This window comes from Temnothorax curvispinosus, unplaced genomic scaffold, assembly GCF_003070985.1.
Source record: "Temnothorax curvispinosus isolate PA1 unplaced genomic scaffold, ASM307098v1 QBEX01013129.1, whole genome shotgun sequence".
Classification (NCBI taxonomy): Eukaryota; Metazoa; Arthropoda; class Insecta; order Hymenoptera; family Formicidae; genus Temnothorax; species Temnothorax curvispinosus.
Genome location: NW_020222909.1, coordinates 15,966 through 29,572, shown reverse-complemented (window position 1 = coordinate 29,572; position 13,607 = coordinate 15,966). Strand labels below are relative to the sequence as shown.

The 13,607-nt window shown below is 42.6% G+C and overlaps 1 protein-coding gene across 2 annotated transcripts; it reads right to left on the bottom strand.

Annotated features, from left to right (window-relative positions):
- Window positions 1-2,619: 2,619 nt before the first annotated feature.
- LOC112463235 lies at window positions 2,620-13,437 on the bottom strand. Of its 2 annotated transcripts, none has more exons than XM_025029492.1 (7): window positions 13,318-13,437; window positions 7,913-12,268; window positions 7,390-7,465; window positions 6,485-6,747; window positions 6,172-6,327; window positions 5,760-6,073; window positions 2,620-5,447 (listed from the first exon to the last, which is right to left on the bottom strand). In XM_025029492.1, exons 2-7 carry the CDS (start codon window positions 12,242-12,244, stop codon window positions 3,707-3,709), a joined length of 6,882 nt encoding a protein of 2,293 aa, XP_024885260.1. In that variant the 5' UTR covers window positions 12,245-12,268; window positions 13,318-13,437; the 3' UTR covers window positions 2,620-3,706. The 2 variants fall into 2 exon arrangements, with proteins under 2 accessions (XP_024885260.1, XP_024885261.1); XM_025029493.1 differs by having other exon boundaries at window positions 7,432-7,465.
- Between the last annotated feature and the right edge of the window lie 170 nt (window positions 13,438-13,607).

Here is a 13,607-nt window from a genome sequence, read left to right as displayed (position 1 = left end):
ATGATTTTATTGAAAAATGTTTTAGACAAAAGTTGTATGGTTTGGAGGGGGACACATGAATCCGATGCGAGTTTTCAAGGAATTTTAAAGGCGACTAATTTCGTAAATAATACTTGGTTTTTTTCTTGAGATAAAAGTTGTAGATTTTGTCGAGACGTTTTCAAAACACTATTATAAAGTTCACTTTCGTTAAGAATTTCCTGAGATATTTTAAATTTTGTCATAATATTTATTAATATAGAATATGAAATATGTCGCAAAAAGTATTTTCATGTCCTTCATGTTAAGTCATGTTTTGATGACTTTACTTTCATTACTTTTATACGTAGAATCATGAAAAAAATCAATTGTTGAAAAAAAAAAATTATTTCAAAAATTTCGATTGGATTTTATACACATTTAATTTTGCAAAATTGCAAATATAAAAATGATTAGATATTATTATCCGAAAAATTAATATCATTATTCTTCTTATTATTCTATGAATAAAAGTATTAAGGTAAAGTCATTGAAAAGTGAATACTTTACGATATTTCATATATTAAAATATCTCAGGAAATTCTTTATTAAAAACAGCTTTATTATAGTGTTTTGAAAACGTTTCGACAAGATCTACAACTTAAATCAAGTTCCATTAACCCTTAAATGCCACACCTCTCAAGAATCTCGTAAATGACATGAGGGGTCTAAAAGACCCTAGCATGAAAAATGTCTCCTTACTCATTGATTTTTTTATCTTTAGTTATGAAAATTTTTTTTAATGTTGTTCAAGGTTTAAAAAAGAGAATAAAATGCTTATATTGTTAAAATTTCAATTTCAACATAGTATAAAAAATTAAGTAAACTGAGTACTGCTAAGTGTACAAACGGGTAGGTCAATCACTCAACTATCACCAATGGGAGCATGAGCTCCATTTTTGGCAAGAACATTTGAAAATTTATCATTGTAAAGAGTCTGGGGTCTGCTGGACCCCAGGGGGCATTTAAGGATTAAAGAAATTAGTCGCCTTTAAAATTTCTAGAAAACGACATCTACGATACGACTCATATCGGAATCATGTGTCCCCCTCCAAACCATACACCTTTTGTCTGAAACATTTTTCAATAAAATCTTCGATTCTCGAAATACAGCACTGTAAACTTTAAAATAGGACACCCTGTATATAATTACGTACGTTTGGTGACACAATGCGTGTGCATGATCTGAAAAATCCCTTGGAGATTTTGAATGTAAACAAACATATAAATAAATTCTCATCTGTGATCCAAGCGCAAATAGAAAAACACATCAAATTTGGCAAGCGTATTGAACTTTTTGATATTTCTATGTAGATAAACAAATATATGAATAAAACAATAGAACAATTGCAACAATGACAGACAATAATGATTACTAATAATTTGTACTAGTAATTATAATAAATATTTCTTATAATACAAAAGACATAACTATTTAACACGTTATTACCGATGGTTTGTTTCGCTATTTTTTGCATAATGCGAATGAAAAGGTTTCTACCGAGTTTGATATGAACAGTGCGAAGAGAATCTCGCATGTGTGTAGCAGGAAGATGGGATGGAGTGGAGTGGAGTGGAGTCAAGTGGCGTGATGATAATGCGCGTTGAATGTCAAATATCGAATAATAGATGTACGCAAGAAGAAACGCACGAAATAAGAAAATCCTCGCAGTCTCACGCGCAACATCTCGATCGTCGATTCTTACCGTCCGATCGTCCGCAATTCTACAAATGAGTTGGATGCTTCAATTCTATCATAATCGTTTTTTCATTATGGATCGATTAAAAATTATAATAATGTACTATCGGTCTATATGTACAATGCGTATTAATGATAGTAACGTAATAAATAAGCTCAATAAGAATGTTAAATCTATACTCACTTTGCATGTATTCGACTCCCTTAACAGCTTAACACTTTGAATTAAACGTCTCTCTCTCTCTCCCTCCCCCTCCCTAAATTAACTGTTATTTAATTACTTACGATCTTGTCATTACGCTCCTAAAGGTCGAGCAGGCCAATATTATATAATGTACATTTGTTCGGATCGTTCTCGCAAACGCCCAAAAAGATTTTTACGTAGATAAAATATAGTGACTTGCAGTGTGCAAGCACATATCGCTGGTATACGATTGCCGCGCAACCATGTCCAATTCTCTCTTTAGACGCGATAAGAGGAACGAACTACCGATAACAATCATTCAACCGGACAAGATTCGATATATATTTTCCTTGCACTCTTTTTCCCCCTACCACCCATCTCCCTTTTCAAAAAAATAGGTATGTTCGATATGTCGAGCAAGAAAAAATCAAGAAGTAAGCAAGTTGAGTAAAGTGATCTTTACAATTTAAATCCTTTCGCGTGATAAATCGTAAAGGAGTCTATTCATCTACCTAATACATACATTTCTTATTACGCTTCTAATTAACTAAATATAAAGAAAAAAGGAAAAGCTGTATATGTTTAAATTAAAATCGACGCAATGCTGTTAAAATAATGAATTCTTTCTAAGTGTGTGTAGAACATATGATAAATCGATGGTATAGCCGGTGGTAAGGAAGTGATCTCTCGTGAGAAAAGATCGAGTAAAGATATAAAATTTTCTGATTGCGTAAAAATCTATTTTTTTCCTTTTTAATCGATTAATCTTTGAGAAGACATTTTCAATACGGAAACACATGCGCGTCTATTTGATCGTATCTGAAAATATTTACAAGCGACAGTTGGCGGTCCAACGAGAGGCTTCTGCTTGGGGAATTATCTTGGGAGCTTTTCGGCAAGCGACACAAGTCGACGCAAGTGTCGTTTTGTCTTTGTTACTCATTGCCAAAGAAAAGAAAGATAAAACGACGTTTGCGTCGACTTGTTCCGTCTAGTCGGAAAGCTCCCCTTGTTGATTACGGTGCCCCACACCTTCTATAATACAGGACATTCTGAAATCCGTAAACTTTGTGAATTTATTCCGCTCGTATTGTCACTGTAAGCTTCGACCATTATCGATCTTTCTTCATGAAAGCTCACTCTACAGATTGTACCAATATTCACTAGAGACTCGCGAGGTACGTACGAGGTACCTACGGTATGTACCGCATTGAGAGAATCCGAATCTCATATGCATAATTACGTAATAAATGTAACGGTTTCCCGCCTACCTCCTGTCATTTTAGGCACTTTCCGTGGAAACAGCATTGTTAAACACGTTTTTCGTTAATGCATTTTATAGCGAAACTTTGGTTGTTAATATATGTATAATATCGTTAGAATCAAAGAGTGTCTCAATTTGCTCGAATTATCCTACTAATCTATTTACAAGTTTATGATCACGATCGATGCAACAAGTATATATAAATCGCTATAGTTTGTCTCGTCTTAATCATAAGGTAAAATCAATGTGTGTTTTTGAGCGTTCAGGCTCGGTAAGTGCATATCGCGATGCGCTCACATAAGGCAGAAATTGCTCTCAGAGCACTGACCATAATCATCATTATCATCTTGCTTCGTTTTGGCGGCAATTTCGAGATTTGATCGATATCAACGCGTAAAAAAGCGTACAAGTAAAATCTTGTACCAATCTTCCATCGATCTTCCATTCTCACCGCACTGCGTTTTCTCCTTTAAGAGAAAAAGAAACGAAGAAAAAAAAAAGAAACTGCTGCGTACACAACGTCTACTTACATCTCTCATTCTCACTTTTCAACAGATCTCGTGACGGTTTGCGGTATTACCGTCAAAGATTTCGGGATTTTCGGCAAAATCGGAATCGGCGTGTTCGTCGACGACGTCGGCTTGGTTGTCACCTGGATCGACTTGGGCAAATTGAGGTTGTGAAGGATATTTTGACCGGTTGTCGGACTGTTTTCATTCGCACATGTAGCAGTACGCGTAATGTCGCATATCAGTGGTTCAAAGTCACCACGGCTTTGACGACTCAACATCTCTTGCTGCATTCGCAAGTGCCTCTGAAACTGCTGGTTGTGGCCGGAAACAGCAATCTGCGTCTTCTGATATTGCGATCTGATGCTTCCGCTAGTTGGCGACCCGTTGTTCGTGCCGGCAACAGGTCTGTCATTTAATTTCTGCCGTTTGTACGTTTGCATTCGCTTCATGTCCGACTCGCTCAATTGAAACACCTTGCCGCCGCTGCCGTAAACGGCGGATAAAACCTGGCCGTCTCTCCGCTTCACACCGCCACCACCGTTTGTCGTCACGGCAGTACCGCCACTGCCACTGCCACTGCCACTACCACTGCTATTACCACTGCTACTGCCGTTGCCATTGCCATTGCCATTGCCACTGACATTATTACCGCTGCCGCTAGTAGACGGCAGACTCAATCGTTGCAAACTTGGAGGCGATTTTTTTATAATTGACACCCCCGAGTTGAGTTTGAGCATCCGCGGCGAGTTCACTTTCGCCGAATGCGATGACGACGCATTGCCGCTGCCGTTAGTCGACAATCTGGATATCAAACTCGTGCCGGGCACGGACAGTCTATCTTTTTCCAGCACGTAGCCGCCGCTCAAACGGCGCGGATTACTGTACTCCGTCGCAATCGGTTCCATTATAGGTTCATCCATTTTCTCCGGACCTTCGTATGATATCAGTCTATTTTGCACCGATGTAGAGTAGTTGATTGCATTCCGCGAGGCGTTTGGCGCCAATATCAGATCGCCGGCTCTGTAATACTTTTCCAGAAGGATCAAGTGCCGCAGGAAGGAGCTTTGATTGCCGTACGGTCGCTGTAACTGTTGCCAAAGATGCTTGGTCTCGCGATCATACTGGATCATCGTCGCACACTTCTCCCATCCTTGCGGCGTGACTTCGCGCACATTCTGAAACTCAATGTTTACGTGAAGATTCATCTCCTCCTCGCCCGGGAAAAGCGTACGTACGCTTATGGAGGGATTTGCACCGAGTCTCTGCACCACAGGCGTTATGTCATTGCTGTTATTATTGTTATTGTTACTACTGAGCCTCGATCTCTTTGGCAATCGTGTCAAGGTAACCTCGTCCATCCCGAGTGTCATCCCATTCGCCACCACACCGTCGCACAAAGAGGAGATCGACGTGCCCGGCGGATATGCGTGCATATCGAGCATCTTGCGCTTTTTCAGGTTTTCCATGGTGCCCTCGAGATATTGAGCACCCATACTGACATTTTCATCGTTGACCGACCTGGGGGCGCGACTCTCGTTACCCATTTCAGAGCTGCATTCCGTCGTACTCTCATTCTTGTTCGGTTCCGGTGTCGACTTCTCCGACGTACCGCTCGTGCGTTCCGGAGACTTGGAGTTTACACTTTTGGACTGTAAATTCTTGATGCTCTTCTTGCTCTTCCTGTCCTTGATCTGACTCGCTTGATTCACCTGTTGGGATGAATCGTCGTCTTCGTCATCAATCACGTCGATTCCGAGATTATGCAGAATCCTGTATGACGAAAGGTATCATCATTAGTTCTTTCCGTTTCTTCTCGGTCAAGTTTCTTTCTCGTTTCTTTAACCCCACATTAATCGCGTGGTTTTTTTTTATTTTTTATTAAAATTATTCAAAAGTTTTTCCTTACTTGAAACAATTTGCTGCGTTCGAACGATAAAAAGATTTTACTTTGTAAATTTGATAGATTTTTGAGGGCCGAGATGTATCTTACACTACACGCGAGTGATGTAGGGTTAATCTTTATATTCGCCACATAAGTGGAGATTACTTAGAGATCATAAACGCTTTAGCCTGTATACTCACCGCTTTCGATAACTCTTGCAGAAGCTCCTGTGATTCACACTCATATTGTCGACCTCCCTGTACTTGAGTTGCAGCTGTGCGAAGTAACGACATAGTTTGCACACGAATGTGCCGACTGCTAGTAAAACGGGAATTCCTTGCGGATCGAGCAGGTGATTCAAGTCGTCGATTTCTGCGTTAGTCAGCGGGTAAGTGTGTTGTCGAGTGAGTCGGCGCTTGCAGAGCGCGCACGTCAAGAAGCGTCCAACCTTCTCGTAATGATTAACGCAGAATGACATCGTGGTGTGTTGACTTGAGTCCCAGTCTATGTCGACCTGCAACAATATTTCTCGTGTGCATGCACAAACGACACGTCATTTACCGCCACACCAACATCCCTAGATACGTAAGCAATCGAGTTACAAATATTAACCTGATTCTGAAGGCCAGGTCTTATCTTGAGCAACCAACGGCGTTTAGCATGATGCCGCGCAGGATCACGACATTCGCGAGCTGAGCACTTTGCCATCATCAATTGTCTATGTTGTTTCTGCGGCTTTTGCTGCATGTTTGTCGGGCTAGTGTTCGCCTAAAGAAGCAAGATTTTAGGTAAGTTTTCAGTCAGAAATATCGGAATTAATTATACGTCTAATTATTTTGTGGTACAAAGTGTATACATACATATAAATAAATAACGATCCGTAAATTACAGATACCATCATCATTAGCATCGAAAATGAACAAACCTTTCTATCAACATGACGATAGCACGCGTCACACAGACATGAATCTTTTGTAAGATGTCTCTCTATGTTCAAAATCTTTTTGCGCCTCTCATCAGATTTTATTTGGGCTAGATGCATTGGCGTGTCCAAAGAACCAAACTTTCCAAAGCAGTAGCAACATACGTCGGCGCACACGCGCCCAGGATGTATAGAAAAAGATGATGATTTCTCTGGAATAACAAGCGACTGACGATCCTTGGGCGTAGTTTCCTCATTATCGTCATCTACGATGGTAAAATTGACGAGTTAGATAATATAATGTTTTGTCGAATGTTGCATCTCGACGTAAAACTTTTCTTCTAATTTAACCAACAATTTAATGTGAACACGGAGATATTAGTAAAAACGCAAAAGTTAAAAGTTAGCTGGTAACTTTTAATTCGAAAAGCAAACAGCGTGAAAAATTGGCACATGCATTGTTATAAAAAATATCAGTGGAGTGAGTATAAAGTTTTTGGAACTAGTGGTCTGTAAACCAAGTGTTGCACAATATTCCATATCAGATCGTAGAGAGAGATAAACGAAATATGGTCGCTTTTCAGTTAAACCATATACCATGTAAATATATAAGATATCTTGTGTAACGCATATTGCATTCTTTTAATTGCCTTAAGCATATAGCAAGTAACTTTAAAGATAATGAAAGAAAAAAAAGTGAGGAGAACGTGACTAGAAGTTAACGATTTTGATTATCGATTAATCTCTAAAATATCCGAGATGGAAATGTGAATCATCACTCGTTATACTGCACTAGCCTACGTGATCATCAGCTTAGAATAAAAGAAAATGTGAAATTTTCGGAAAGAGGTAACTAGGGAAAAAATAAGTAAGATTATCAATTTAGTTATTCCCGCAACCAGGATTACCGCAAGAATGTCTGTGGTTAGTAGTGAACTTTCGGTTCGCACCAGAGCTGCTATCTCCCAAACCACTGGTTCCAAACTGAAAAAAAAAAGAAACAAAATATAATTGGATTGATAAAAAATATATCAAATTATAACTCATTAGCTTAATATTCAATACCCGCGTATTATCCTCAACTTTTCCTTTAAATTTTCGTCTTTTACGCATGCAGCGTTGAAGCGAAAGTCTTTAAATTCATTGACCGCATTATGAAGCGCACGTCCTGGCACGTACACGGAAATTATAAAGATAAATTTCTAAAAAAAATGACATATAGATTGCACACTAAGAATGACTTGCTCCTGAATTAATAATTAAGTACAATCGATGTCATGAATTCTAAAGATCAGTCGAAGAAACAAAAATGGCTAAAGAAAAATCAAAAGAAAATAAAAGAAAGACAAGTATGACGAGAAAAATTCGTATGCTAAGCAAATGAGTTACATTTTCTATCGAGCAAGCGAGAATTTCGATTTTGAGTCTCACCTCCTTTTGAATGGTGTAAAATTCGGGTGAATCACCCTCTCCGTCTCCACGTCCCTGCTGCTTGAGAACCATTTTCAACGGAGATCGCGATCCTCTCTTGTCCTTGTCCTTCTCCTTTTGCGATACTCTGATGATCGTCTTCAAAGTACCTGTGGATGACGACTGTTCCTTTTTCGTCTTTTGCTGATTTTGTCTCTTTGCCGCCTCCTCCAGAGACTCGAGTCCCAATAATCGCAAAATTGACTCTTTCCTCTCTTTGTCTTCAGGCGTTTCCAGAATCTTTGGCGTGCCGCTGTTGAATGATTCACTGGATGTGGACGTCTCGTCGGAATCCTTGTGCACGAGCTCCGGTGTCTTGAGAGTCTTGCGTTCGTTTTCCAGCATACTGTCTATATTGTCAATCGTCTGTTGCGACACATGATTCTCGGATAGGTTTCGCGAGAGTTGTCGTTTCTCGCTCTTGCCGCCAGTCTTTGCGCCAACGATCGTTATGTCGTTTTCCGATTTGCTGCGCAAATTAGGATCTTTGTCGACCTTATCCAATCCACCTTGCTCGAAGAATCCACGAAAGCTGTCTGTGCGGTCGACGCTGACGCTGACGCTGACGTTGATACTGGCGCTGGCACTGGCGCTCGCACTGGCGTTGGCACTAACGCTGCCATACTTGCTCAAGAATGATCTGTTGTTCTCGTTGATTTTAGCAACCTCGTTGTCCAGCAGGGTCTCTTCTTTGTTTTGCTGGTCGGATCTTCGCAAATCTCGCTTGACACGCTTGGTTTTGGAGCTGCCGGGCACGTGCGACAATTCCTCTTTGCGTTTTTTCACCTCTCTACAGCGACGGCTACGAGCTTGAGGCTCGAGTTCGTTGACATCCAATTCGTTGCTGTTTAATGAGTCATTTCCATCTTCCGTCTTCGGAAAACTTTCGACACTAGCGATACCATCGACCGAGCTCTGTATTACTTCATCGGTGTCGTTCTGTAGACCGGAAATCTGCGTTTTTTGAATCGCATTAACTTCCTCCATCTTGACTTTTGCGTTGTCGGCGTATTCTCGGTTGCGAGATGCGGCTTGCCTGTTTTCAATTTTTCTCTGCTTATCGCGAGTTCTCAACACCCTCCTGTTTTCCTCGTTAACAAGTTTCCGCTCATCAGGATCTTTACCGTCCGAGGATTTATTGATTTGATCGGCCATTAGAGCAGCTTCATCGTATCCTGACGTTTGCTCCGAGATATTCTCACAATCAGTCATGTTTGACGTAACGCTAGATTTGTTTAATTCTTTACAATTATTACCGTGCTCGAGCTCCGTAGTTTCATCGTTCAGTCGGTCAGAGGTGCAATGTACAGACGGAGAATTTACGCTATTCAAATCACAGTTTAGAGCACGTGGTACATGTAGCAAGTTATTGTTCACTTTTGAACGCCTTACGCTTTGCGCCGTCTTACAAGACACATCGCTCTCTCGTAACATTTCAGTTGTGTCTTCAGTAGACTTGCCACCTACGTAACTTTTGCACGGTGTCTCAGTTGTGTCATTGACAGGTGGTCCTAATGGCGTAGAATTGTCATCGCAGCAACTAGATGCTTCCTGATTACTTGTACTTAGAATTTCCCGCTCCTTATCCGGTATCTTGGTATCAGAAATCATATCTTTACTTTGTATCGCGTCACTTGTAGTATTTGGTAATGGTTTGGCAGAGTGGTCTTCCGCTACTAATCTTTCTACCTCACGAGATATACTTTCCAATGTTTCTGACTCTTCTGAATTATCCATTACGTTGAGAGAGATTTCAGTTTCCGATCCCGTTGTTCCTCTCGTTTGTATACGTCCTTCCATAAATCTCTCCTCCGCTTGCTCAGGAGACATCGATGCGGATACTGATAAAGCCACAGCATTGTCATCCGAAAGCTGATCCTCTGAAATTGTTTCTTCGCTCGTAGACTTTTGTATATCCGCTAAAACATCCTCCACGTTATCCGATTTATTTGAGACCGTTTTATTTGGTGTTTTATTCGATTTCCTCGTCTCGTTATTGCTGACGCTGTCCGAACATTTATCGTTGATTCTCAAAGACTTTCTCGTAATCTTTTTATTTTCGTCCAATGTCTTTGACTCGTTACCACTGACGTTGACTAAGGCGCCGCTGGCTGTACTACAACCAACGTTCTTCTCTTCTGGTTCAACCATATTCTTGTAAGATTGTTGCGTAGCGCTATTATTATTTATATTACATGTAGATTCGCAAGTGCTATGTACATCATTAATTATGTCGTTATCAGAGGCCTTGTTCTCTTGGACGTTCTGCGAATGTGTCTCCGCTTCCCCAATATCAAACTTGACTAGTTTCTCTTCGATCTCTTTGGCAGTATCGGCCACTCTTGGTATTGAATTTTCTGAATTATCTGACGTGATTTCATTTCTCGTAACGGTGGGCTTATCCTCATCGGTACTGTCTTCTAATCCCATCTTTTGAGACTCCGTACTGAGTGGGGCGACAATTTCTTCGATCTTGGGCACGTCAAAATTTTTACTTAATCCAAGACCTTTCTCCGGGCCAAAGATCCTGTTTTCAATAGATTTTGCAATATTTAATTTAATGTCTTCAATCATTTGATCTATATCCGATTTTGACGTACCGTCTGATTTATCTGCGCTGTAAAAGGAATTGACCGTTTTCTTCACGTCTACGTTTAAACTACTTCTACGACCTTTAGATTTGTCTGTAAATTTGGCTAAAATATTATCTTTCTTCACTTGCTCCAAATTATTGAGTTTCTTCGAATCTTCTTGTGCTTCGGTGCCTAACCTGGGCGCTACTCGCGCGTCTTCAGTTTTAACATCGTCGTCTCTCGTTGCTTCGCACTCGACAGTTTTAGCTTTCGTTTTGGAACGCAGAATCGGCCCGGTCTCGCCTGTCCTGTCTGCGCGATCGCCGTTATTGTTGTTCTCTATTCCCGATCCAGTCTCAATGTCCTCGTTAAAATTAGACGCTCCATCCTTGGAACAAACCTCCTCTTTGTTCGATGCTACAATACTTGGAGATTCATTACAACCAGGATCCGAGAAGCAAGAGTCGATATTTATATTACAATCCGAGATATGTTCTAACAAATGATCCGTGACAACAGTCCCATCCGAATTGAGCCTGTGCCGCTTTTTCGAATCGTTATCCGCGGAATTTCCCAAATCTGACAATTGACGCTGCTTTCCATTTCGCAAGCTCCTTTGAGATATTTGATCGATATAGCCGACTTTCGACCTTTTTCTCAACTGAATGGCGTTTTGAAAATGAAATCCTTGATCCGTCTCTATAGACTCTCCGTCCGATGTAACTTTAACGTCATCGTCAGGTTCTTTCTTTATCTCGATATCGCAAGCAATATTTTCCTCCACCAACATTTTCTTACTCCTCGTCACCTTTCCTTCAGTCTTGTCCGTAACGCTTTCGGAGTCGCTCAACATTGAGGCAATGACTTGATCTATAGTAAGATCAATAGACGTCTTGTTGTCTAAAGCCGCCTTTGGAAATTTTTCAACGCTAAGATTGTTTCTCGCACCACTACCGCAATCTACGTCCTTGCCGGTGCTCTTCCGGCTTTTCCCTGCACTCGTCGTCCCCTTGCTGTCAGCCTCCGTAACTTTAACGAGACCGGTACTATTCTTCTTCAAGTTTGTCAATTTGACTGTTTTGGCACTCTTGGACAAAGAATCAGGACTATCCGTCGTTTTTCCTTTTCTGCCAAGTTTCGGACTGACTTTAGCGCTAGATGACGTAGCTAGAACGGCGGCAGCCTCTTCCTTACTTTGACCGTCGGATTTGGTCTTTTTGGTCCTGAGATTACTCTTGGCACTTTTACTCGGTGTCTCAGTAGTTCCCTTGCCTTCGTTGTCCCCGTTGTTTGCCTGATTTTCTGAAAATTTCGGAGCGATATCGGCTGCCCTGACGGTCGCGTCCTCCGGCTGCCTAACTTTCTTCGCACCCTTGGCACCCTTCTTGACGTAAGGAGCTACCCTGTGTATATCCTTGTTGGTCACTTTCCTGGAAACCTTGGACTTGATGAGCGTTGCCTTGGCTGCTCTTAAATTCTGTTTGCGTTTCAGATTTTTAAGGGCATTCCTACGCGGCAAGCTCGCTTCTAATTTAACAGGAAGTTGACTACCTGTCGCTACCGTATCAAATATCTCTTGCGCAAGTTGCTGCTGCTGCTTTATATTCGGCAATGCCTTGCCTTTCTTACTCTTGACCTCATTGGATAGCAAGACAGGATCGTTATTCGCCTTCTGTTTCGATTTGGAAGGCGCTAAGGGTTTCTTTTCCCTGGATGCCATCTCACTTCCACCCACATTAGGCTCCTGTAACGTCATTTATATTTTCTAAACAGCTGTCTCGTCTAAATATTACAACGCAACGTATTACGGCAACCGTTACACGATCGTTGGAACGTTATTAAGAAACGATCGCGAGAAAGCTTTCTGAGTTCGAGAAGCAAGCTTGGAGCAAAAGACTCGACAGTGAACAGTACAAGATATAAGTACGTACGCGAAGAAACTACCGAAATATCTGACATTTGTAAATATCCATGAAAAGATGGACTAGGATGTAAAAGTAAAATGGCGAGTCAATATCCACGTTTTGCAACGGCAAGGAGTCGTAGGTCGTAGCTCGCGTTCACGTTCGCACGCGCGCGCGAGCGCGAGCGCAACGCGAGCGCACGATACCATTTCGCGCGGTGCGAAACGCACGATTTGGCGAAGCACGGTCGAGGATCGAGGGGCCGCGAGAGGCAGGCATCGGGCATCGGGCATTGGGAGAGCGCATCTCTCGTCGCGAAAGGGCGACGGGGAGCAAAGACAACGTGCCGCACGGAGCACGGAGCACGGAGCACGGAGTCTCAAGTCACGAATCGCGAGGCGAAGAGGCAGAGAGAGAGATAGCGAGCGGGGTGGATAGATGCGGCCCTGGCGACCAGAAAAATTACGTGACAAACTTTGCGTTAGCACACGGATGCACGGAGCGCCTCAGCCTCGCTCGCTCGCTCGCTGCGCTCGCCACTCGCCACTCCGCCGCGCCGCTCGCGGTACCGCGACTGAAATATTTCGCGCGATATCTCGGCTCGCGGCCAGCCGATCGCGGCGATTCCGCGTTTGCGAGAATGCGCACGTCACACGCTAACTATCGAGCCGAGAAATTGGGTCGGGCCTCTCCGGGAAGACGACGAAATCGTCGCGACAAACCGTCGGGAAAAAATCGCCACGAATAAACAAAAGGTCGGCGCTCGACTCGGGCTCGGGCAGTCGGGCTTTCGAGATCGCGACGCGACGCGACGCGATGCGACGCGGCAGGCCCGCGGCGACGGCCGATCGTCGGCTCCCTCGCGACCCTCGTGACGCTTAGAACTTACCTTGGGGATCGAAAATCCTGCCGTAGGTCCGTGGTGATCGCGAGAGAACGCGGGCAGCAATCCCCGTGGAAAAGACAGTCCCGTTGCAGGGTGTCTATGCGCCGTCCCAGTCCCAGTCGCACTGTGTCCCGGCTACCGCCACCTGACGGCCGTGGCGCACGGCTTCTCCCAGGAGCATAGTCTGTTCGCGATAACAAGGCACCGCGCCGCGCCGTCAAGTGCGTGACGCTTGCTAAGGCCACTAAGGCTTTCGCACCTGATTGCACCCTCGTGCCCCGTGCCGTTTCACC

Bases quoted from the DNA above. Each gene is read 5' to 3' on its own strand.
- LOC112463235 (XM_025029492.1), bottom strand. From the start codon at position 12,244: ATGGCATCCAGGGAAAAGAAACCCTTAGCGCCTTCCAAATCGAAACAG. The intron at 7,466-7,912 runs GTGAGACTCAAA...TTTTTTTTTCAG, and splicing joins TTTACACCATTCAAAAGGAG to TTTGGAACCAGTGGTTTGGG. The intron at 6,748-7,389 runs GTAATCCTGGTT...TTACCATCGTAG, and splicing joins TAACCACAGACATTCTTGCG to ATGACGATAATGAGGAAACT.